Source organism: Sander vitreus, chromosome 19 (assembly GCF_031162955.1).
Source record: "Sander vitreus isolate 19-12246 chromosome 19, sanVit1, whole genome shotgun sequence".
NCBI lineage: Eukaryota > Metazoa > Chordata > Actinopteri > Perciformes > Percidae > Sander > Sander vitreus.
The window spans coordinates 4,960,065-4,983,578 of record NC_135873.1 but is presented as its reverse complement, the minus strand read 5'-3'; the positions used below and the strand labels follow the sequence as shown (position 1 = coordinate 4,983,578).

The 23,514-nt window shown below is 40.0% G+C and overlaps 2 protein-coding genes across 4 annotated transcripts in view; both read right to left on the bottom strand.

The window, feature by feature from the left end:
- Nucleotides 1-888: 888 nt before the first annotated feature.
- Nucleotides 889-14,392, bottom strand: klc2 (kinesin light chain 2). Of its 2 annotated transcripts, none has more exons than XM_078276259.1 (14): nucleotides 14,234-14,392; nucleotides 11,437-11,682; nucleotides 10,983-11,313; nucleotides 8,217-8,433; nucleotides 7,927-8,116; nucleotides 7,575-7,748; nucleotides 7,081-7,180; nucleotides 6,225-6,274; nucleotides 5,925-5,992; nucleotides 4,826-4,934; nucleotides 4,293-4,445; nucleotides 3,959-4,083; nucleotides 2,997-3,054; nucleotides 889-2,791 (listed from the first exon to the last, which is right to left on the bottom strand). In XM_078276259.1, the coding sequence occupies exons 2-14, from the start codon at nucleotides 11,662-11,664 to the stop codon at nucleotides 2,708-2,710; spliced, it is 1,887 nt and encodes a 628-aa protein (XP_078132385.1). In that variant the 5' UTR covers nucleotides 11,665-11,682; nucleotides 14,234-14,392; the 3' UTR covers nucleotides 889-2,707. The 2 variants fall into 2 exon arrangements, with proteins under 2 accessions (XP_078132385.1, XP_078132384.1); XM_078276258.1 differs by lacking the exon at nucleotides 14,234-14,392 and adding an exon at nucleotides 13,706-13,811.
- Nucleotides 14,393-19,375: 4,983 nt separating this feature from the next.
- pacs1b (phosphofurin acidic cluster sorting protein 1b) overlaps nucleotides 19,376-23,514 on the bottom strand; it is a 56,516-nt gene continuing 52,377 nt past the window's right edge. The window contains exons 16-24 of one of the 2 annotated variants that reach the window (XM_078275952.1): nucleotides 23,097-23,251; nucleotides 22,649-22,759; nucleotides 22,454-22,556; nucleotides 22,318-22,360; nucleotides 22,168-22,210; nucleotides 21,938-22,079; nucleotides 20,674-20,912; nucleotides 20,431-20,550; nucleotides 19,376-20,297 (exon numbers count right to left, since the gene is read on the bottom strand). In XM_078275952.1, the coding sequence (XP_078132078.1) occupies nucleotides 20,179-20,297; nucleotides 20,431-20,550; nucleotides 20,674-20,912; nucleotides 21,938-22,079; nucleotides 22,168-22,210; nucleotides 22,318-22,360; nucleotides 22,454-22,556; nucleotides 22,649-22,759; nucleotides 23,097-23,251 (1,075 nt within the window). In that variant the 3' untranslated portion in view covers nucleotides 19,376-20,178. The remainder of the gene's footprint in view (nucleotides 20,298-20,430; nucleotides 20,551-20,673; nucleotides 20,913-21,937; nucleotides 22,080-22,167; nucleotides 22,211-22,317; nucleotides 22,361-22,453; nucleotides 22,557-22,648; nucleotides 22,760-23,096; nucleotides 23,252-23,514) is intronic. The other variant, XM_078275951.1, reaches the window with a different exon arrangement.

The following is a 23,514-nucleotide window of genomic DNA, read 5'->3' as shown; positions in this document are numbered from 1 at the left end:
TTGATTACGACTGATGAAGTCCATCCCGTTCAGCATTAAAAACTTCACACTGAGGATTGTTTCGTACAAAGTGATACATATTCAGCTAAAGTAAATAAGAAAGAAACAAAAAGGAGTCGTAGCGTTAACGAAAGTAAATTGTCGATGCACTGCATCAGCTTTGATAAGATAGTTACCCATATTCTTTAATGAGGGTTGATTATGCCTTGGATATCCTGATTTAATAATTGTAAACAAATTATTTTTAAAATTTCACAGTATTTTAACTTCAATATCATTCAGACTTATGGCTGTAAGCCTGGAAGGTTTTTCATGGCAGAAGTGAGGAAAAGGTACCTGAAAGTAATGATTACAGTGTTTAATTAAGCTTCCACATACAGTAGGTAGTATTTAGGAGGGTTTATGAGAAAATGATTGAGGTTTATTCCTAACTTTATAATTAACTTTCTGGCCCTTTTTCCATTTCTTGCACCACAAGAAGCTTATCTTGTTGTGAGCCTGTAGAGGATGCTGTGGAAACTACCACATACAGCATATAGAGGATCGTCATGCTCAAAGTGCATTATAACAGTTTAAAACCTTGTCATTAATGTCAACAGATTTCAGTGATTGAGGTACTACATTTATCAGCATTTTCAACCTTTTCACTGACACCATGAACTAAGTGCCTATTACTACATTTCCTTCCCTCCCTCTTTCCATCCTTTTTCCAGTCTTCCCCCTTCAGATAAGCTGTATTTCCCCAACTGAGACCCAATAGTGTAAACAAAAAAAGGGAAGAATAAATCATGTGCACAATATACAAAGAATGATATCAAATAATTTAAAACTGTATATACATAAAAAAAGGCAAGAAGTGAGGTTTAAATGGTTAGTGCTAATTGGTAAATGTAAAGCAAGGTGGAGGAACATTTACAAATAAAGCAAAAACAGCAATTGCTTGACAATCTGATCACAGTTGAGGAAGTGATGCCACGACTTGCAGAACCTGATTTCGACTTCAAAACAATAAGATGTATACATTCTGTGGACAGTCCTCTTGGTGTTGGTCTAACAGCACAACACAAACATCCAGTGGAAATATCCCCCAGACCCCCCACAGTCGACATGAAATTGAACATTCAAATAATCTGTTTTCAGTACCTTCAACATAAAAGCTCAAATCCAAAAAACACGTTATCAACTAAATTCATTGAGGACGGATGGTCAACAGTCAGATTTCAGCGAGTGTTTGATTACGACTGATGAAGTCCATCCCGTTCAGCATTAAAAACTTCACACTGAGGATTGTTTCGTACAAAGTGATACATATTCAGCTAAAGTAAATAAGAAAGAAACAAAAAGGAGTCGTAGCGTTAACGAAAGTAAATTGTCGTTGATGCACTGCATCAGCTTTGATAAGATAGTTACCCATATTCTTTAATGAGGGTTGATTATGCCTTGGATATCCTGATTTAATAATTGTAAACAAATTATTTTTAAAATTTCACAGTATTTTAACTTCAATATCATTCAGACTTATGGCTGTAAGCCTGGAAGGTTTTTTCATGGCAGAAGTGAGGAAAAGGTACCTGAAAGTAATGATTACAGTGTTTAATTAAGCTTCCACATACAGTAGGTAGTATTTAGGAGGGTTTATGAGAAAATGATTGAGGTTTATTCCTAACTTTATAATTAACTTTCTGGCCCTTTTTCCATTTCTTGCACCACAAGAAGCTTATCTTGTTGTGAGCCTGTAGAGGATGCTGTGGAAACTACCACATACAGCATATAGAGGATCGTCATGCTCAAAGTGCATTATAACAGTTTAAAACCTTGTCATTAATGTCAACAGATTTCAGTGATTGAGGTACTACATTTATCAGCATTTTCAACCTTTTCACTGACACCATGAACTAAGTGCCTATTACTACATTTCCTTCCCTCCCTCTTTCCATCCTTTTTCCAGTCTTCCCCCTTCAGATAAGCTGTATTTCCCCAACTGAGACCCAATAGTGTAAACAAAAAAGGAAAAAAAAAAAAAGAATAAATCATGTGCACAATATACAAAGAATGATATCAAATAATTTAAAACTGTATATACATAAAAAAAGGCAAGAAGTGAGGTTTAAATGGTTAGTGCTAATGTTTTTTTTTTTTTTTGAAAATCCCCAAAGATTGCTTGTATTCTCTCTAATACATCTGCTTTCCTTGTTAAAATCTAAGCTTATCGTACCATTTTTACCATCATGCTACTGGTGAAATATACAGAGTGCAATAATGCTTCTCTCAGAAATGAAACCGGAGTACATTTAGCCTACCTAAGGTTGAGTGTCTGCACATGGTGTTAACATTAGATCAAAGAGACAGACTCAATCACGATGGACACAATGCTTTGCTACGGTGATAGGAGTCGAAAAAAACGAGGCGTTCAGGTGCAGACATTCCACGTTCTAGTAAGCAGCATGCCGATAAATGTGTATCTAAATATTCTCTTTTGTGATCGATGTCAGCGGTTTGTACAGCGAAGCAGCAGCGACCGTGTCTTACAGGATGACGCTTAGTGTGTTAATGCTTTTTTTCAGTGTTCTTTAAAAAATATGCTGCAGGTGCAAGTGTTTGATCTCGCGTTGAGCTTTACGTGTGTTTGTTTGATCAAACCAAGCTGCAAACAGCCTCTCCTCGTCGGGCCGCTCTGTCTCTCCTGAGTCCCACCTCCTGTCTCATTCTAGCCAATCAGGGAGCTGCGTCTGGATAGGTCCACGTTGCTGGCGCTTAGTCCCCTGCAGTCCGAGAGTCCGGAGTTGGCGTCCTAAAAACAGACCAGTTAATGTTACTGCTGGACAATATATTCTGTGGGAAGTTGGTTCATTATTTTATCTGTAAACGGTTTAAATAATATAAAATAATAATATAAATAATATAATAAGTTTTGGAAATATATTAGAAATTATATATAGTTTTTGCAACATTTGATTTAAATCATTTGATGTGCTGTGACAGGAGTGACCTCGTACCTGTGTGGTCTCCTCGGTGCTCTTGTTGAGGAAGTTGAGGGAGCTTGCTCTCTTCATTCTGAGCATAAACAATACAATCAAACAATGAGCCTAAACCATTAAAAACCTCATTAACAGCATATCAGAATATTGTTACAAAATTATATTTCCATTAATGTTCTTTGTGTAAAAACAGCCAGTTTTGTTAAATTGCCCAGCTGAAGGATGTTCTAATCATACAGTATCACGCTCCTATATTCTATATAAAAAGTGGGGAAGCCTAAAAGGGCCAAACTAAAAGAAAAGCAATGCCTCTACATCTTTGAGTCCAACATTAGACACGACTATAAACAAAACACTTAGTCGGCGCATTCATAACATGAAAAAAAAGAATTAAAAAAAAGAAATGTATTGACAATTTTTAAAATTGTTAATACATTTATTTTTTTATTTATTTTTGTTTTCATGTATTAACAATTTTAAAAATTGTCATTTATCGAACACAAATTCAAAAGATTCACAGGCTACAGCTTCTCAAATGTGAGTATTTGTTCCTTTTTTTGTCATAAACTGACTACATTTTGTGTAACAAAAAAAAAAAAAGTATCACAAGGTCTTAACTTTTCAGCTACATCCACTCGCCTGCGTTAGCGAGTGGACAGTGTCCAAATCGGTGGACCTTGTGATAACAATGTTTTGCCAAACTGCTATTCCAAAAGGTCATGAATGAACCTTGAACGACATTGTAAATTAAATGTATTTGGGTTTGGAAATCTTGGTCAGACAAAAGAAGCAGTTTGAAGATATTACCTTGAGCTCTGAAAAGATTTTATCGGCTAAATGATTATTCAATTAATGGAAAAGAGTATAAGAAATGACTATTAACAAACAATGAAAATCATTAGTTGCAGCCCTACACTTAACTCCAGACTACACAAATATTAACGTCAAAGCTCTCACACACACACACACACACACAGTACCCTGGGTTGCGGGGTTCTTGCGGTCCGCTCCCCTGCAGCTTCTTCACCAGCATCTCGCTGCTCCTTCTCAGGGCGTCCCGAATCTTCCCGAAGGAGCCGCTGCGACGCAGAGACCCATTACCATCCTGAGGGAACAGGAAACATAAAACCAAGTCAGCATTTGCTGGAGACATTAAATATTAGGCAGATTTCCAGTTGTCAGACTAGAAAGACTGAAAGATATGAATTTAACTGCCTTGTGTGCAAAGCTGTGTTGATCTTGTGCCATGTACTTAACACGATTATTAATACTTCCATTAATCTTTAAGTAATGAATTGGTGTCCATAAACTGACCCCGTTCCACTCAGCGGACTCGTCGCCCTCGCTCTCCCCCCGCTGTCCCCCCAGCCCGTTGACTCCTTCCCTGCTGTGTCGTCTGTCGCCTCCTCCAGCCCCCCCGTCCTTCAGCAGCTCCACCACCTTACTCTGGTTAATGGCATCAATACCCTGAGAGAGAGAGAGAGAGAGAGAGAGAGAGAGAGAGAGAGAGAGAGAGAGAGAGAGAGAGAGAGAGAGAGAGAGAGAGAGAGAGAGAGAGAAAAAACACACACACAAACCCAAAGAGACGGAAAAAAAAATAAGGTCAGAGAAGAGTGATTAAAAGGGATTATAGCTCGCACAGCACGTCTACGATCTTTACTACAATGTACACACATTAGCTTCAGGACTGATCTGTAAATCATAGTTATGGGCTAATAAATTACAGCTGGAATGCCTGTTGAACTAATCAGGCTTCTTAACGGACCATGCCATTGAAAAGAACCCAGACGACTAATCTAACGGCAGTAATTCAGCCGGTCATGCAGCAGTCTGTGTTTGAGCAGTACCTGTTTACGTGACTTGCTGGCGCACTCCTCCAGTGTTTCTGCTGCCTCCAGTTTGCCCTGGCGACGGTACAAAGCTCCCAAGCTTTTGAGGGTTGTGTTTACTGTGGGGCTGCAAAAAAAAACATGGTATTTATCTTGAATTGCTTTTTAAATGTATGTTTTGTTAAAAAAAAGAAAACAAAAAAAGGTATTTCTCAACTAAGTTAATCTTTGTTCCATTCACCCTCAATGAAACAAAGATTTTTGGGAATTACAGCAGTAATACAGCACTACTGTAATACATAGTCTAACCAAGGTTACACCAACCCATCCTGCCAGTGCCTTTTATTAGAATTGGATCCAAAGACAAATTGAATGGAGGTGAGAACAAACAAACTCTAATGTTGCTTTAAGGACCTGATAACCCAACAAATGATTTATTTTTTGGGGATAAAAAAAAAAAAAAAGGAAGAAAATTGTAAATTTGTCCAATGTTGGCATTCTTAAAATGTATACAGAATTTAATATTTTTCATGGTCTCCCAGGGTACACTGCAATATTAAAAAAGGCACTGATGACACTTATTGATATTTATATTTCAACACTACAGCAACACTACTACTACTGCATTTCAACAGACTGTTGAAGACAACTTTGTCTTTTTCATGTGAAATAGATAAATAAGTCTGCACTGAGACAGTACAAGTACTCACTGCAGTACACCTGCACACTGCAAAGTCTGTTTATATAGGATACTTCTGTTTGATGTGTTGCTTGTATGCTCTTTGGGTTTCTATTCTTTTAATATTGTTTGCTCCCCCTTCTTAGATGACGGACAGAACCATGTAAAAATGAATTACAATTTCCTTGTGCAGGTATGGATCACTTTCTTAAAAATGGTCAATAGAAAACAGCAATTCTTCTGATAGGAGCCCCACTAATGACAGGTTTAAGCCGACCTTTTACCTGCTGACACGAGTCCACACCTATTTTTTTTTGCATATAAATGATTAACAATTTCAGATTTTTTTTTGCAAAAGATTTTATTACAAAATGTTCATTATTTTTTTCCCTTTATCCGATTCCTGATGTTTTCAGTGAATTCAAATGTCTGACTCACCTGTCCACTTTGCAGGCCTTGTACCAGCTTCCATACTCTACATATGGGCCAGAGTCCTTGCGCTTCCCCTAAGAGAGACAGCGAGAAAGATACAGAGAGAGGGAAGAGAGGGAGATAAAGATGAAAAGAGGCTGAGAGCTGGAGGAGTGTATGCAACATTACCCTATTAAAAGATGTCCTTGTTGTCATTTGTATAGTCTGCTGTTCTCCATCATTCTAATTTTGATGTCCAGTCCATTTCCATAATAGCTGCCTGCCAGCCAATAGCATTAATGGAAAAGGTCAGTCTAAATCACTGACCTTGCTCTCCTCTCTCTCCTCCGCATGCATCCAGATAGGCTTGTTGTCATCTGCACACAAAAAAAAAAAAAAAAAAATAATTCATATAAAACACCATTTCACATATGACAACACTGAAAATAAGTTGCAGCAGCAACCAAACATATGAGGAAAATAATACATTGCCTAGAAAATAAAAGGATCACTGATAATCTGAATTTCTTTAATAAACCTAAAACCTATGCAATGCCAAATTCCTGCCAAGGCCCAGTTACATGTGAGCACATAAGGGTTTCACAGGCTTAGTTGGTGGGAGGAAACAACATTAAGCTGCTTCAGACGCCTCGATAGCACAAAACAATCCTCTGACCTGCTGAGAGTACTGGGGGTGACGGGAGGGATCAGGGTGTGGCCGAATCAAAACCTGAATCCCAAAACATAGGAATTGTCAAAGGAATGGGTCGACTCAGAATCAGGGAACTCCCTACTCCCCTAAATATCCCTGATGGTAAAACTGCATTTTGGCTCATCCAAGCCTGATTCACAGTAGGGCTGTACAATTAATTGAAATGTTATCAAAATCACAATATGGACTGGACTAGTGCAATATCCAAAATCGCAAAGGGGCGCAATATTTGTTAAAAGCAAACAATGTGTCAAAGCATTATGAATTAAGTATTGTGGTGCTGCAGAGACGTCCCGGCCTACAAATCCTATCCTACGGACTAAAGAAAACATCTTTGTTTGGTACAGATCCTCGCATAAATCACACTATAATCATTCAACAAAAATGACCAGCACAGTATGCACTTTAAAGGGCTTTGTGATTATGTCCACTTCAGTGTGGCTCAGCGGTTTGAACATTGGCTCTACTCACTATTGACAGATCCAAACTCCTTCTCGTGTGCCCTGGTCAGGATCTCTTTGTACAGAGCCTCAGCATCTTTGAACTTCCCCTGCTTCAGGTAGCACGTAGCCTGAGAAGAAGCAACACGACAATCTTTTATTCAAGTTTTCGAAACTGGTAAAGCTTGTACAATAATAAATAACCTTTGAAATATACTATGTCATCACAGGATAAGAGCAGGAAACACGGAACATGCAAAAACAAACTAAACTTTCATAACTGTATGTCAAATGTTTTTTTTGAAAGATTATTTTTGGGGCATTTTTAGGCCTTTATTAGACAGGACAGCTGAATACATGAAAGGGGAGAGAGAGGGGGAATGACATGCAGCAAAGGGCCAACTGAGCTATCCGGGCGCCCACTGTATGTCAAATGTTTGACTGTTCAAGTCTGTTAAGACTATGTGACTGGAATGGTTATAAAACCTCTCTTAAATTTGTGCTATATTTTAATGATGTCCCCACCAGGTTATTTTTGGTCTTGGCCACGTTGGGGTCATCAGCTCCCAGCTTGGACTCGTAGATCTCCAGGGCTCGTCTGTAGTAGTACTCCACTTCGTCGTACTTGCCCTGGTTCTGACACAGCAGGGCCAAGTTGTTCAGCTGCTTGGCTACATCTGGGTGGTATTTCCCCAACACCTGGAGACACATTTACAATCACATGGGAGTCTTTCATCATTGCTGGAGCGACAATGCATGCTTTATTTAGATAGGAGACTAAGAGGTGGCTACAAACAAACGGTTCACATCCATATTATATTCTGTATAGGATTTTTTTTTGTTTTTTACATTTAGACTTGGTGGTGTGGGTTTTTACCTTCTCTCTGATCTCCAGCGCTCTCTTGCAGAGAGGTTCAGCCTCCTTGTATTTGCCCCTCTTGCCGTACAGAACAGCCAGGTTGTTGAGGGTTGCGGCCACAGCTGGATGATCTTTCCCCAGTGTCTTCTCTCTGATGGCCAGGGCGTCATTCAGGAGGTGAGCTGCTTCTTTGTACTTGTTCTGATCCCTGGAGGACAAAAACAGAACGACAGCAGTTCAAGTCTGAACATTTAAAACCAACTTTAAATGTTTGTCCAAAAAAAAAAAAACTCCTAACCATACCCCACCTGTACACCAAAGCCAGGATGTTGAGCATGGTGGCTACGTCAGGGTGGTCGTGCCCAGACGTCTTCTCCAGGTCCTCCAGGGCTTGTTTGCACAGCGGCACGGCCACCTCGTACCTCCCCTGCGAGGCGTACTGGATCACCAGGTTGTGGAGCGTCCTGAGGCGGGCCGGGATCTCGTAGCCTCCCTGCTGGGCTGCCACCTCTCCGCTGGGCTGGGCTGTGGGACAGAGGGGAGGGATATTAAAATGTTTTGCTATCAGCCTGTGATGGGAATACCGCAGTCAAAACAGAACATTTTCATCTCCAACTTTAAAATCTTCAACGGTCTGTCTCTTTCCATTCCTTTCTATCACTTTTCTCTGTTAGTCCCGCTGTCTTGGGCGGCTAGCTTTTACTGCCATGTTCCCAAACTATCCCATAATGCTCGTCAAAATCCAAGATGGAGGTATTTGTAAAATGGCTTATGTACGTGTATGGGAGAAGCCTGCAGAGCTGTAGAAAGTGGAAGACTTAGGTCCAACAAAAACAACAAAGCTGAATTTCAGATCTGAGCAGAACAAGCGGAGGATGAAAACAAATCAGTTAAACCTGCTCCAGGGATCAGCACTTATCCAGCAGCACATGGTTGCCGAGGGAAATCCAACTGGTTCATTTAACAACAGCCACTAGTTCTTCTTCTCTGCTTTACCATTTTAATTTTAAAGTGTAGATGTACAGAAAAGTATTTTGGAGCACTCTCACTCCTATTTTCTGTTTCCCTCCATGCTACTTCTGTTAGTATTTCCCCCTGCTGCTGCTCACAGGTGTCTCTAATCATCTCCAATTCTTCAACTCACCGTTCTCTCCCTTTAAGGTTCTAAAAGGACAAGTCTGCTCTTTTTTCCTCCTTTATTCTGCCACAATGTATACATTAGAGCAGGGATCTTCAACACAACACTTTTTTTTATTAAAAAGTGAATCCAACATATTATTAGAAAATATAAATCCCCACTGATGATAGGCTTACTGGACTATAGGTAAGGTCGTCACTAAGATACAGTTCATCCTAAGGATTCACTGTGCTGTATGTTTTAGAATTTAAAATTTAATTTATGAAATCAAGCCAACAATTATCAGGCTTTTTTAAAAGCTTAGTATTCTTTGCAAAAATTGTATGTATAAAGGCTTCAGGCCGCCCTACACGTTACTTTAGGCCCAGTTTAATATGCAACTTCATTTTATACAACATGTAGTAGGGGGTCCCTGCTCGGTGTCTCTTTCAGTTAAGGGGTCCTTGGTTTAAAAAACGTTGAAGACCCCTGCATTAGAGAAACAACTTTATGTCACAATAGAAAAAGAATAGCTATACCTTACAAAACTAGTAGAAAATGATTGACGTTTACTATATCCGTTTTCCAGGAAGATCATATGCCAACTAAAATTATCATAACAGAATAAAATCTCTTTATATGTCAAATAAAAAGGTATATTTTTTTCACTTCATGGCAAATGTGCACTTGACTTTAAAAGTGAACGTAATAAAAAGCAAAGAGACGAAACAGGATTCAGTTAATAATAATTAAAAAAAGAGGCAAGTACCAGAGCACTTACTGTCTGGCTAATGGGAAGGAATACTGGCACAACAACAAGTAATACATTGTATCGCATAAGTGACCTTTTCTAGCTGCAATTTGATGTTACTTGGTTGACACAGATTCACAAATCCATTTACAAGCCTAAGCTTCTGTTTAGACAGTGAATTTGGCATTAACCAAACCACAGCTCCTGCTTCAAATAGGTTTTGCATCCCATCTAAACTATATCATACTGTTGGTTTGCCACTTACACAAAGAGTTGCTTGTATGAAAACACATGAGAACAACTCGTGCTTTAGTTTACATTTCTCTACCAGCTCCAGGGCAGTTGAGGCCTTAACATTTATGTTACTGAAAGGCATTACTGTATTGAGCTCTGACTGAGTTATTTTACTTTGACACTCCATACACTATTTAAAACTGGCATTGATTCTTTTGCTGTGCATTCAGGCCTCTGCAGCCTCACTCACCCTGCAAATAACTTTGTAGAAGCAGGAATGATTCAAACACCAGCATGCAGTATGATCTAACAACTTTAACCTAAATAAAACTATGAATTATTTAAAAAGGACATGATCAAATTCCAAGAGTGACTTTTAAAAATACCTAAAGCACCTAAAGGTTTATTGAAATCTACCTTCATCAGGGAAACTATCCCACATTGCAACATGTCTGACTTGACTCAAGGTTGGTCAATACTGGGGAAAGGGTCAACCGTGCAAAAGGACTGACAGACCAAAGCACAACCAAATATCTCTTCTTCCTTTGGTCTGCCACTACCGGTTACTCTCCTCCGGTATCAGTCACCTGGTCCTGTAAACGGAATCTTTTTAAGGAAGAAGTCATTTCTGGCTCTGCTGATTAGCTTCAGAGCTTCAAAACAGCCAAACATTTGCTGGTTACAGCTTCTCAAATGTGTGGATTTGCTGCTTTTCTTTGTCCTTTATGATAGTAAAGTGGGGTTGGGACTGTTGGTTAAGCTAAACTATACTTTTATACAATTTTCTGACATTTTATAAACAAAATTATTAACTGAATAATCCAGAAAATAATCTGTAGATTAATTGATAATGAGAATAAGTGTTACTTGCAGCCCTACTATAAACTGTGTGTGTATTTAGTATCTTGTGATCGTCTCCCAAAGCACAGCTGAGGCCTGTCTGGTGTCTATTAACTGCTGCTGATGTCATACCTGGTCCCTGGTCATCATCGTTGGGGAACAAGTCATCCAGACTGTCCTTTGAAGTGTCTCCTCCACCGCCGCCCCCACCGGAGCTCTGGCTCTTCTCCTCTGAGGGTGAGACGTCATCGTCAAACTTTTTGATCTGGTTCATGAACTCCAGGTGCTTCTTCTCCTCCTCCAGCTGGGCCACGCTCTGCTCGCTGCGCTGCAGCTTGTGCTGTGTTCCCGCCAGCTCGTCCCGAAGCCATTGGTTCTCCTGGCAGAGCCGACGCACCTGAGCGCGCAGCTTCTGCTTCTCCGACTCTACAGCGCTCAGGTGGCTCGACAGGGCGATGATCACCTGGGGAAAAGGGAAACTTTAAACTCGTACTAGCTGAAATTGTAAAGATATGGCAAAATGATTGCTGGCTTGTTTTGTTATCTTAAAAGCACTCCATATGACAAAAAAAATTAGAACTCTTACCTGGGCTTCTCCCAGGCCCAGCTCGATGGCCTCCAGACTCTTGCGGAGCAGCCCAGATTTCTCCTGGGCGGCGGGTGGCTGGGTGCAGTCCAGCAGCGAGTTGAGGATTTGGGTATGTTCGCCGCGCAGCGTCTCCAGGCCCTGCATGACAGCCTTAGTGTTGAGGACAATCTCATCCTGGCTCAGTCGCTCCAGGCCTTCCTCACGTGGATACACCATGGTGGACATTCCCCGGTTTCATACACACTGTAGGGAAAGGAAAGGAAAAGAAACAGAACATGCACATCAGTGGACGGGAGGCGTTTTTGCTGTGTGCATTGTCTTTTTCATGTCCTGTCCTGCTCGACATTCTCACATGAGCTGCTCAGTGCAACCACATACTTCATCTGTGGGTCACTGAGGTCAAGTAGAGGTGGATGAGACAAAGAGAGAGAGCAGATGAAATAAGATGGAAAGTGAGTTGCTGCAAAAAAAAAAACTGCTCTGTAGTTTTACTCTACAGTTTCAAAGAGGTCAATGGCTAAATAATAGTTTCCCATTTCATAGCGTGCCCCTTGGGTAGTTGGACTCAAAGAAAAGTGATGACGTGTGTGTGTGTAGCGTAGTGTATGTATAGTTACTACAATAGGATTCCGTCGAGCTTGAAACTGACCCTGCAAGCTGCCAGTGACCAGTAAAGCCAATTAAAATGAGACACGGTCACTCGACAGAGCTGCTGTTCTAGGAGAGATTGACTCAAAGTGATGTGATAATTGAGGTGACGACTGACGTTTCAGAAAGAAATTAGAAAAATGTACACCATTACATAGTTTGTCCACCAGAACGTTTATTTTGTAACTGTAAAGTGTCCTACTCAGTATATATCTTGGCCACAATTCTCTAATAACCAAGTGTAAAGGATCCTAATAAAACATGTTGATGTTTCATGTGTATGGATGTTTTTTGAAAGTTCATGCTAGTAACATCGATAGACCAATGTCTCCAGACAAACCTGAATATAAACTCCATCATTTTTGATTGACCTTTTCAATAACTTTTTAAAAGCACTGAAAGTTGTGTTTGGAGTGATGATGCATCCAGAGGCTATTTATTCTAACCCGTGGGTGACATGGTCTCTAAAACAAAATCATTAGTCATATCATTGGTCATCCTGAGTAATGAACACAGAGGCGTTTATTGTTCATTTCTTGAGCAAGAACACAAAGATAAATTCAGAATTTAGTCTTAATGTAACATTTAGGGAAAACACAACATTCAAGCTGTATCGTGATGCTTGGATAACCCAAATCCAAAACAATATCTAAAAAGTTCCATATCAGTATATCAACAGACATCTCACAGTTGAAGACAGATCCAGGCAGGGATCTGGTAAACAGTAAATAGGCACTTCCTATACCGAGCATGTGGGTCTAAATATTGACCAGCTGTAAATGAGATGTTGCACGAGGCAGCAGGAGGACAGAGGAGCCAATTGTGCAACATCGTGACTTTCTCTCTTTTCCTGCTTTGATGGTGGAGGCGCACCTGCTCCCTCCCCCCCCTTTCTCTCTCTGCCTCTCTAGCTTTTTCACTCACCCATCCTCCTCTCCCCCCCCTCCCGTCCGCCTCATATACTGACTGCAATGCACCAATATTCACACTTCCCTTACGAAGCCCCTTTTGCAAATGCAGACAGTAAAGCTGTGAAACGTCAAAAATAAAAGCATCCCGAAATGAATGTCATAACTTCTTTAGGAATCTTTAATTTGACTATTTTAAGCCACAAATAAATAAATGAGCCGGTGGATGGTCGAGGCCTATGCCCGGGAGGGGCAGTGTTTGGCTTGGCAGCATATCAATCAAGGTGACCGAGAATGGAGAACACTGTTTAAAAAAGGACAACGCCTTAGCAGAGGATTCATAAAATAATTGCCACTGAAACACTGAAAATGAGTTGAAATGTCTGCGTCCGACATGTTAACTGTTTGTAAACAGTGAAGGCCCGAGCACCTAGATGTTACACAATACACACTGATGCACATTATATTAGGCGACTGTACCCTATTTACACTATTTACCATATGCACAGATAAGATTATAATAAGGACATTTTAAAAATGGCTGTTTCATACGTAAAAACACTGGCGATCGAGCGGTGACTGCAAGGTACACACTTACGGACCTCGCCGACGATGTAACGTTTAATTTGACAGCTTGCTACAAAATATCTATGTTAACTATGTAACTGTGACGTCATGCTCATTGAAATAATATTTATCCATATATTTACCTTCATCGAAGACAAGTGCGATGCTTTCTGTCCCTCGAACAAAGCAGCAGGGCAATGTTGTGATGCTCCAGACAGACTATTGTCAAGTCCACTAATGTAAAACAAACTGCTTCCGGATGTATTCTTCAAAATAATAAGCGTAGTCCGCAAAGTAGGACGATGCAGGTTGCCAAACACGATAATGCAGTTATAAGTGCGGAAGACAATTACAAAATGAAATACAATCACGGTCCTTTTATTTCCAAAACGCAAAGCAATGGATGTTAACGTCAGTTAACGTTAGTTTGCGTTAAATTAACGTTAGCTTTACTTTGAAGGAAACTAACGGTAGGTGCTATGAACTACCGATTAGCTACCTGTCTTGTTCATTTCACGCGTCCCACGTTATTTGGCCAACACAAGGCACACCGAAATAGCTCCCAAACCACTCAGTTTAGTTTAATACGATTATAGACAGTCAGTAGGTTAACGTTAGCTAACAGCCGCCTTGACGAGCTCCTAACTACCTTGTGCTTCACCTTTACTTACCCAGACTGTCACTTGATAATGGAGGACAGCAAGGAAACTATTAAAAGTGCCGAAACTGGCTGTTCATCCCCTCAAACACTTTTATTTAGTTAAAAAAAGGAGATGTTATCGTAGATGTGGTTCAAGTGTGACAAGTGGGTGACGAAAAATGGCTGTTCTCCCAGAATCCAACAACCAAAGATAAAGTAAAATATTAAGATGAATCACGTTGGTCATTTTCCAAGCGGGGCGGGAAATTATCTTGCGCATGCGTATAGCCAAAGTGCCGCTGCCAGCTAGCATCTTTGCTAGCATCTTCTTTAATTCTAGATTTACTAATAAAGGTGATTACAAAATATGTTAGCTAGGTAAATTGGCATTGCAATTGTATGTTATTATCACTGACTAGCCCATAGTCAAAAAGTAAATAAAAAATTAAACAAGTAATTCACATAACAGGATGTAGGTGGAAGTGAAGCCTCTTGCTATGCTCATACTCTTTGTGTTCTGATGTCAGCATCATAGACTGTACAGTCTATGGTCAGTATCTAAAGACCAAGGAGGGCATCAGGGTAGTGAGAGGCCCGTTGTGTACCACTGACCTGCTTCACAAGCATGTGCACTATTTATTTACCCTATCACTCTTTATATCACCTTCTAAAATATGTTGATGCGGTTTTAATTTTTTTATTCCCAATAAAAAGCAATTTTATTCATCCAACTCTCTATAGGCCTAAGTATCACTATCTCACTATTTGGTGTAACTGCAACAGTAACAGTGTATTTTTTGTCCTGCATCTACATTATAAGTCAACTCTCTATGGAACATCTGTGTTCTGTGAATTTGTATTGCAGGTTTATTATCTTACATTTTTTTTTGTCATTTTTATTTATTTTAATTTCATTTATCTTTCTTTAGAAAATGCTAGCTATTAATGGTATTGTAATCTTACTGCCATTTGTATTAAGTAGGCTTATAAAGAAGTTATCTAAAGCCACACACACACACACACACACACACACACACACACACACACACACACACACACACCCTATATTTAAAAAAAAAAAGAGACAGAGTTACAAATCAGGAATATTTTTATTTAAAAAAACAAATGAAACAATGAACACTTCTGATCTCCACATCTGTTTGATTGACAAAAGTAATCATGAAAAAGCAGTACTACAAAACATGTCAAATTAATACAAACAAAAAACAGAACTAATATAACAAGTACTATCCGATATGTACAAGCATTATAGTTTATCATAGTTATTGTTATAGGCAAAAGGCAAAAAAGCTGAAGACTGCTGCTGAAGAAACAATGGAATGTGCAAAATACTCTCCACAAGTCCACAAGCTTAGGACACTCTGAGCTGAGCAGAAATCTACTGCTTTTATAGGCAAATCCCGTTCCCACAAGGACACACGGCGGAATTTACAAGCTGTTAGGGAATGGGAACAATATCATTTCACATGACTTTAGAAAGCTAAGCTTGTGGAAGCCTGGTGAAGAAGACTCTCTCATCGTCAGAGGTATATCTGAGGACGGTGGAGAGAAAAGACACTGCTGATCACTGACAGAGATGATTGATGGACCAAACAGCTCCTAATCTCTAACCACGACTAGTCAAGGTCAGAGGAACCATCGTTACACTGTCACAAACACCAGCCGACACAGATAAACAGGTAAAAATACACAGGAACAAGTTCAAGACTTACAGAACATCCAGCGTTTTTAAAGAGACTTTAGGAAAACGTGTAAACTGTAAGAATGACGGGATAGTTGTTGATGAAAGATCAAGAACTTGAAATTGTGACTTCAGAACAAGCATCACTTGTGTTGGTTTCAGTTATCAGCAACCTCCCCAAAAAGCCACACATCTATCTGAATATAATCACAATTTCTTCACATTTTAGTTTTGGCAGTGATTTTGTTTTTAACGTTCTCTTTCAGACAAATATTTCCAAGTTCAGTTCAATCAGTGAGCAGTAAGCTGGGAATCAGTTGACCTTTAACCTCTCTGTGGAGGATACAAGCGAAAGAGGCATCAATATACCATTTAGGAAAAGTTTAGATTCACATGATTGCATTAATTAGGCTACCAACACTACAAGGCAAAGAGCATTTTGAGTTAGTAGAGGTTGTCTCTAACAGCAAATACAAGATCATTGACCCTCCAGTTTCAGTAAAAATCAAGCATTTCATTCCAAAAAAGTAAATACATTTTGAAAAGACTAATTTTGGAATCCATTTTCCAAATGTAAAAAAACACGGTACCCTTTCATAATAAAGTATAATGTAAAAAAAACAAAAACGGTCTAAGTTGTCACTAAACTTTATTAAATATTTAAAAAAAGAGCAGCAAGATGCTATTACAATGAATACAATAAATTAAACATTGTGTTGGCATATTTGGTGGAAGGATCCCTTTGGTTCATCTACAGTATATCCTTATTTCAATTTATTTGGCCACTTAAGAGGCAGTAAACAAGCTGTGAACACATCATTCACATATTGTCATTTCGTAGTTATTAGTAAGGTATTACTGGTGAACAATATAGCAAATGGTTGCCTATTAGATAGATATATCCAGTAGTGAAAGAACAATACTATCATTCAAGTTGAACTGTGTTACTGGCCACCTTATGAATTCAAGTCCTATTTCCACTCTCATTTTTGCTCTGTTTGAGTCTCCACCAACTCCTTAGGTAAATATCTGCCTCTTTAGCTGCTAAATGCTCCACTATGTTCCCCAGGTAGTTGCTAACGGCATCTGTCTGCTGTTTGGTGCTGAGCAGGTAGAATACACACATACGCTGATGAGAGCCATGAGAGTGAACCAAAATGGTAAAGTTACAGCCCTTGCACCAAAACAATGAGCTGAAACGCTCTGTAGGATCTGAAGGGAACTTAAGAGTTGGGTGATCATTTTCTGGGTGTTTGTCACTATGAGCCACAGATTTTAAATCCCATGTAATAATTTGACCCATTGTTAAAAAACAAGTGCAGGTGTAAGAACCATATTGTTTTTATATTGATATATTGTTAAATAACCAGAGGGACCTAATTAATGCAGAATAGCAGATCAATCATGAACTTCAATGCATTTTTATAATTATTTATTAACGTTAATGAAGTCATTAGTGACAAATTGGTATGGGCTGTTTTAAAGCGGTACCAAGATGAATGTACTTTTTTTCATAGCAAATGTCTTAAGATTAGGTTTCATAAGAACAAATTATGTTTACTTGTATGCTTTTTAGTGTCAGTATTTTCAAATGTAATTATTTTTGGAATGAAATCAAACTACAGTCAAACTACAGCACATCAACAACTGAAACCCAGCCCGCGTGTGAAGGCTATCAGTCAGTCAGTCTGTCTGTCAAGCCCTTAACTGGTTGTCAGCATCACAAGTAAAGAAAAATGACAGGTTTCAAAGGGGGTGCTTTCACGAGGCCCACTGGCTGTTTGGTTTTTGTTGTTAACACCAAAAGGTTCAGGAAAAGTTTCCAGACTGGCTGTCTGTCAACTGTTCATGCAGACTTGAAAATGACTGCACAGGCCAAACAACACCAAATGATTATATCATAGTAACACATCTACTTGTGCGTTAAAACTGCACATGTAAACTAAATTCAATACATTCAAATATTTGGAAGTACTTCTAATCAAATCAACGCCAAACTGAGTGTTTGTTCAGTGGTCACAGACGAGCTATTAAGCAAACAAGAGAGTGAACAAACAAGCAAACCCTCCGGTGTGAAACCTATGTGTAACAGGTGCTGTCAAACCGAAAAATGAGCTGAGTTTGAGACGTGCTGTTGACATCACAACTCTAACACTGTAATATCGACACAAGGGAAAAAAACAATCTAAAACAATCTATTTTCAAACCAACAAAAACAGCATTTAAATCAAAGACACTGGCATTAAGACTTAAAACAAAAACTATTTTTCTAATACTTCACTGGAGATGGGAGAGTGTTACAATGTAGGTGACACAAGGCAGAGCTACACAGGCCCGGTAAGCATTGCATGTTGCTTTTAGGACAATTATTATAAACTACTGTTGCAGATAACATTCTTGGATTTGCACCAAAGTTAGTTGAATTTCAATCAACATATTTCAATAAAACAGAATTTTATTATGTGATTTTGTAATTTTTATGTTTAGTAGTGGAAAATCTGAATTTGCCTTGTGCCAGGTTACAAAGTAAACAGAACGACCAGCTTTTGCAGTCCTAATCTGATAATCAATGATGTTGATAATGGCCACATCATCAACACACAGTGCAACACACACACGCGCACACACACACACACACATTTGCATGCTCTCTGTCACATGGTAGAAAAAAAGTATTCCTCCTATTTAGTGATTTAGTTTTTTTAAGTTTCTGACCACATTACATTTATTTCACCACATACACGCACACTTGTTACCAGTTACTGTACACTCACTAATCACCTCAAGACATCCTAGAGAAAGCATGTAGCAGAACTGTCAAAATAACTGACATCAACCCAAATACTTTCCTGATAAAATTAAGGTTATTAAGCAGTCCGAAGAGAAATGGAAAATGCTTATAAAATTAATTTAAATGTAATTTTTTTTTTTTTTTTTTTTTACCAGGTTCACTGTTTTCACTGAAGAGAAAGCTGCCAGTCTGTTGCCAACAAAGAAAGATTGTTATGGGGACAACTGGCAAACAACATTGTGCTTTATTGCAGGTGTTTAACTCCCATTTTTGCGGTAAAGATACTCATGGAAAAACAGAGTTTATCCATTATGTTCCCATCAACGCTGCTGAGTTTTGGACTGTTTAAATATGCATTTTGTCATTTCAGTTTCAGGTTGCATATTTGCTTGGGTTAATCTATTCAGCTGTGCTATGCAAACCCCCAGATGTGTATTTTTAAGTGCATAGCAAATAAGAAGATAAAGAAACCTACGCGTTACAGTAGCCCCTGCACTGAAACCCTGGAACTCTTCACAAAAACGTACACTTTGCATCACAAAACAGCGCAAGGGAAGGTTTTTCTATTTTTCCACAATAACACAATTTTAAAAAACACTTCCCCTTTATATATATATATATATATATATATATATATATATATATATATATATATATATATATATATATATATATATATATATATATATATTCTTTTTTGAAAGGAAACATTTGGCATTAGACATCCAAATGACTTATTTTGGTACAGAAAATATTCTAAAGTATATGGAAGCCCTTGAAATAAAAATAATAGTACTGTTTTTGAAGGGGATGTGTTGAAATTCACCCCATGCAAGCCTGGTATTTGACAGTATTTTGTGAACAGAGGAGACTTTTCTTTGTGTTTTCGCTGGCTCATGCAAACACTGAAGCTCTATTGTGATACTTTTTTATTTTTAATTATTGTTTTGTGGCACATGAGTGGTGTATCTGTGAGCATGCTTGTGTGGATCAGGTCTTGATTGAGTGAGATGAGTGGGACCTTGAAGAGGTCGAAAAAGTTGAGGGTCAGACTTAAAGGGCTTAAAATCGGTGAGTTGTTGCATGCTATTGCATTCCATAGAACGGAAACGTAAATGGCAGTTAGCTAATAAACTTGTGCTGTAAGCCCCTTGTAAACACCCACACACATACACACAGACACACTGTACATTCACGGGTGCATGCACACTCACCACACACACAAACACACACAAAAAGGGGCATTAAAGTGACTAGTAACAACGCTGCACCCCAGCACCACCGTCTTCGTCCTCGTCCTCTCCAAAGAGAAATAAGACAGCAGTAGCCAAAATGAAACTAACGAAAGAAAACAGTCCAGCCACTCAACGTCTTCTCTCAGATCTGCAGGTGCTATGAGGCGGGGTCTTTGCGCGAAGGTGTTACAGGATCGAGGAGAGTTGAGGGTCAAGTCAGGACCAGGGCAGGAGGCTGGCGCGCACCCCTAAGATTGGGGCTTGCTGTAACCGAAAAGTCCGACAGGTAGGTATTTGACGTGAGTGGGCCACTGGGCGGCCAGCTGGAAGAACTTAACGTCGTTCCACTCTACGCCGTCTATGGACACTAGAGGGAAACGGAAGACAAAACTCAGCTGACTAGCAGAATGATGAAATAAAACTGAAACAACAAAAGAAAAACACAAAGTAGTAGTGAAACAAACACACATAAACAGAACCGTCCTCATCCTCCAGGTTACCTTTCAGGATGGTCTGTTGCTGCTTGGCAGAGCAGATGAGTCGGCTGATGCCTTCAATGACCTGGCTTTTTGAGTCTACATCCTTCTCCCTTGGCTTCTTTCCCAGGAAGATGGTGGGAACTAAAGAGAGGTAGAGGGGAATTGTAAAAGCTCTGTGTGGGTGTCATTATGTGCTTGGACCTTTAACATGAAATGAAATCCTCTAACATCTGATGATATTTCCTCTTTTGATCCTGATCTCACCTTTCTTGTTCTTCTCCTTGGTGACCACGGTCATGGCCATGGTGCTGACCTGGGCCTGTGGGTCGCTGCTGCCCCCGCCTGGTAGCCTGCTGACCTGCAGTGAGCGGAAGGCGCTCTTCAGTGTGTTCTTGCAGCCCGTGTCACGTCGCTCGCCCTCCCTCCGCTTCTCAGCCAGGGAGGCCAGCCAGTAGTCGACCTGCAGGCCGATGGCATCCACGCCGTGAGACATACTGGGACTCCTGTGGACGGAAAGTGGTTATGAAACCACAGTTGATACTTTCAGCAACAGTTAGAGAGACATTTTTTTTCCAGTCTTAGGTTTCAACAGAACAAATGTAAGAAGGAAATACAAAACTAGGAGAGGACTTTGTCAAGAGAAGCTCTGCTGAGCAGGCAACCTTTTTGTCAGCCTCTGCAGCACCTGGTCTGCCACAATTCATTGACATTAGAAACTGTTTAAAAAATAAAAATAAAGTACTATATTATGTTCAACACCAAATGTATTCTGCAGAGGGTGAAATAGAAAAATTAGATCAGACACAGCAACAGTCTGTCTGGCTCTTCAGAGATGGACTGCAGCAGCAGGCAGAGCATGAATCAACTGAGTCAAACGATGAAAAGATGACTGAAGTATCAAAGAGTCCCTCGCTTCTGGGAACTGGTTCCCAGTCAGGCTAAACTGGTTGACAAAACTGGTGCCAGGGACAGAATATCCAACTCTTTGCTCATAGAACAAACATAGACAGCTGCTAGTTATTTCTAAAGTCACAATTTTACATTCAAAACATACGATATGAAGCATAAACTGTACTTAACTGTATCCAACAGTGTGTAATGCAGTCATACTAAGCGCTACCTGGTCCACCTAACATTAAAAAAATAAATCTAACACCAGTGAAATAAATGGTCATTCAGAACTTACTTTTTATACTGATGATACCTAACATTTTAAAGGTAAATGAAATATGTTTATATTGTGGTATCAGTGCTTTCAAATCAAATCAAGCTTTATTTGTCATTGCATAAATACAGTGTATTAACACAACGAAATTCAAGGTGCCACTACAGATCAGTGCTTTTATAAAGAAATAAATAATTAATAAAATATGTAACAAACAAACACCAGGAGTTGGGGATAAATGATTTGAGTTATTTTACCTCCACGGATAAAGAGAGCAAGGAGAGATAAAGGAGTCTGATGCAAAATGAATGTCAAAGAGGGCAAAAAAGGAAGAAGAGAAAGAAGGGAGGAGGTCAGTCTTACCCTTGTACTGTCAGGACGCTGCCCGTAGAGGGGGAGGAGGGAGGCGTGGCTGCCTCTTTAATCATCCCTGTGGGGGAACTGTGGGAGGGGGGAGACGTGGATGGGACAGCCAAACTCACCGCCACGCCCTCTTCTGTATCTCCTTAAAAACCACAAAATGAAATGAACATTATCGCATCATCAGCTAATTTAGTTTGGGATGTGTGTTAAAATTATTTCCAAACACTCACCTGTTGGAGAAGGACCAGACTCGATAAGACCAACCTTCACTACCTGGAAAACAAGAAGCGTTGTCAGCAAAATGTCTAAATGATCAGCAATAGCCTATCAATTCTTCTTCTTTCTTTTGCAACCTACTGTAATAGCAGCTCAAATCTTACCCCTATAAAAGGAATAAACTTCTGGTAGGAGTCTTCATCTCGCCTGGAAATGGAGAGGACAGAGAGTATTAGTAAAAGCATACAGAGTAAATGCTGTGGTTTGCGTTTGTGTGGTTTGTGTGGTGTTTGTACTCACGTCCTGTGTTTGCAGGTGAGCATGGCCTCAGCGATGGGCAGCTGGTGTGTGACTGTGGCTCCACTAATGTACTGGGAGATTCTTGCCGCTACATCCAACTGATCTGGAGATGAGAGGGGAGACATTTGTGCGTTTGTGTTCAGCGTTTATCACCCACGGAGGTTTGCATGTGTTTATCCATACAACGGGTGTTACCTGTCTGTGGCGGCTCAGAGCGGCTGAACACGTCTCTCCACGCCCCGTCCAGAAAGGAGGAGCTGTAGCGATTGTCAAGGGCGCCGAGGTGCTTGGCAACCGGGTGGGAGCCTGATGGAGGAAGGAGATGGAGAGAAAGTGGACGGAATTGGGCAACAACAAAAACACAAAAAAGTGAACATGCTTTGAAAATAAAGTGAAGTCAGCTTTATTTTATGAGGTGTAACTGTAGAGCTACAATTGAGCCAATCAGTGCAATTCTCAGGATACAATGTCTCTCTAAACTAAATCAGCGTGCACACAAGTGTCTGTGTGTAATGAAGTCTGGAAAATAAAACAGAGGTTTGTCACTCCACAGACACTTCTCCCCAAAATAAGAAAACCTTGCTGCAGCATGACTCTGCAAAAGCTTCTCAATCACCAAGGAAACGCACGCAGACTCACTTACCCAGAGGCACGACCAGGAAGCGCATGTGGTTGAGCCAGTCGGACGTCTTGCTGGCGAGCTGAGTGACAAAGAACTGCAGGATGGCTCCTAGGTAACTCTGGCTGCCCACCGCCGCCACTTTCACCGCTCTGGGCATGGACGAGTTACAGTTACAGCTACAGGGACGGAGAGAGAGAGAGAGAGAGAGAGAGAGAGAGAGAGAGAGAGAGAGAGAGAGAGAGAGAGAGAGAGAGAGAGAGAGAGAGAGAGAGAGAGAGAGAGAGAGAGGGGTGTCATCAGGAGACTGTATCTGTAACCACTGACACCTAGACATCAATCGTTTCATCTTTAAAAAAAAAAAAAAAAAGAAGTCAGAAAACAGTGAAAAATGAGAGGACCTTGAGAAATTACAAAGTTCCAGGTTTTATGACTCCGATGA

Coding starts and splice junctions, on each gene's coding strand:
- klc2 (XM_078276259.1), bottom strand. CDS start 11,664: ATGTCCACCATGGTGTATCCACGTGAGGAAGGCCTGGAGCGACTGAGC. Junction 8,434..10,982: donor CGATGATGACCAGGGACCAG/GTATGACATCAG, acceptor TCTGTCCCACAG/CCCAGCCCAGCGGAGAGGTG. Junction 2,792..2,996: donor GCACCGAGGAGACCACACAG/GTACGAGGTCAC, acceptor GTCTGTTTTTAG/GACGCCAACTCCGGACTCTC.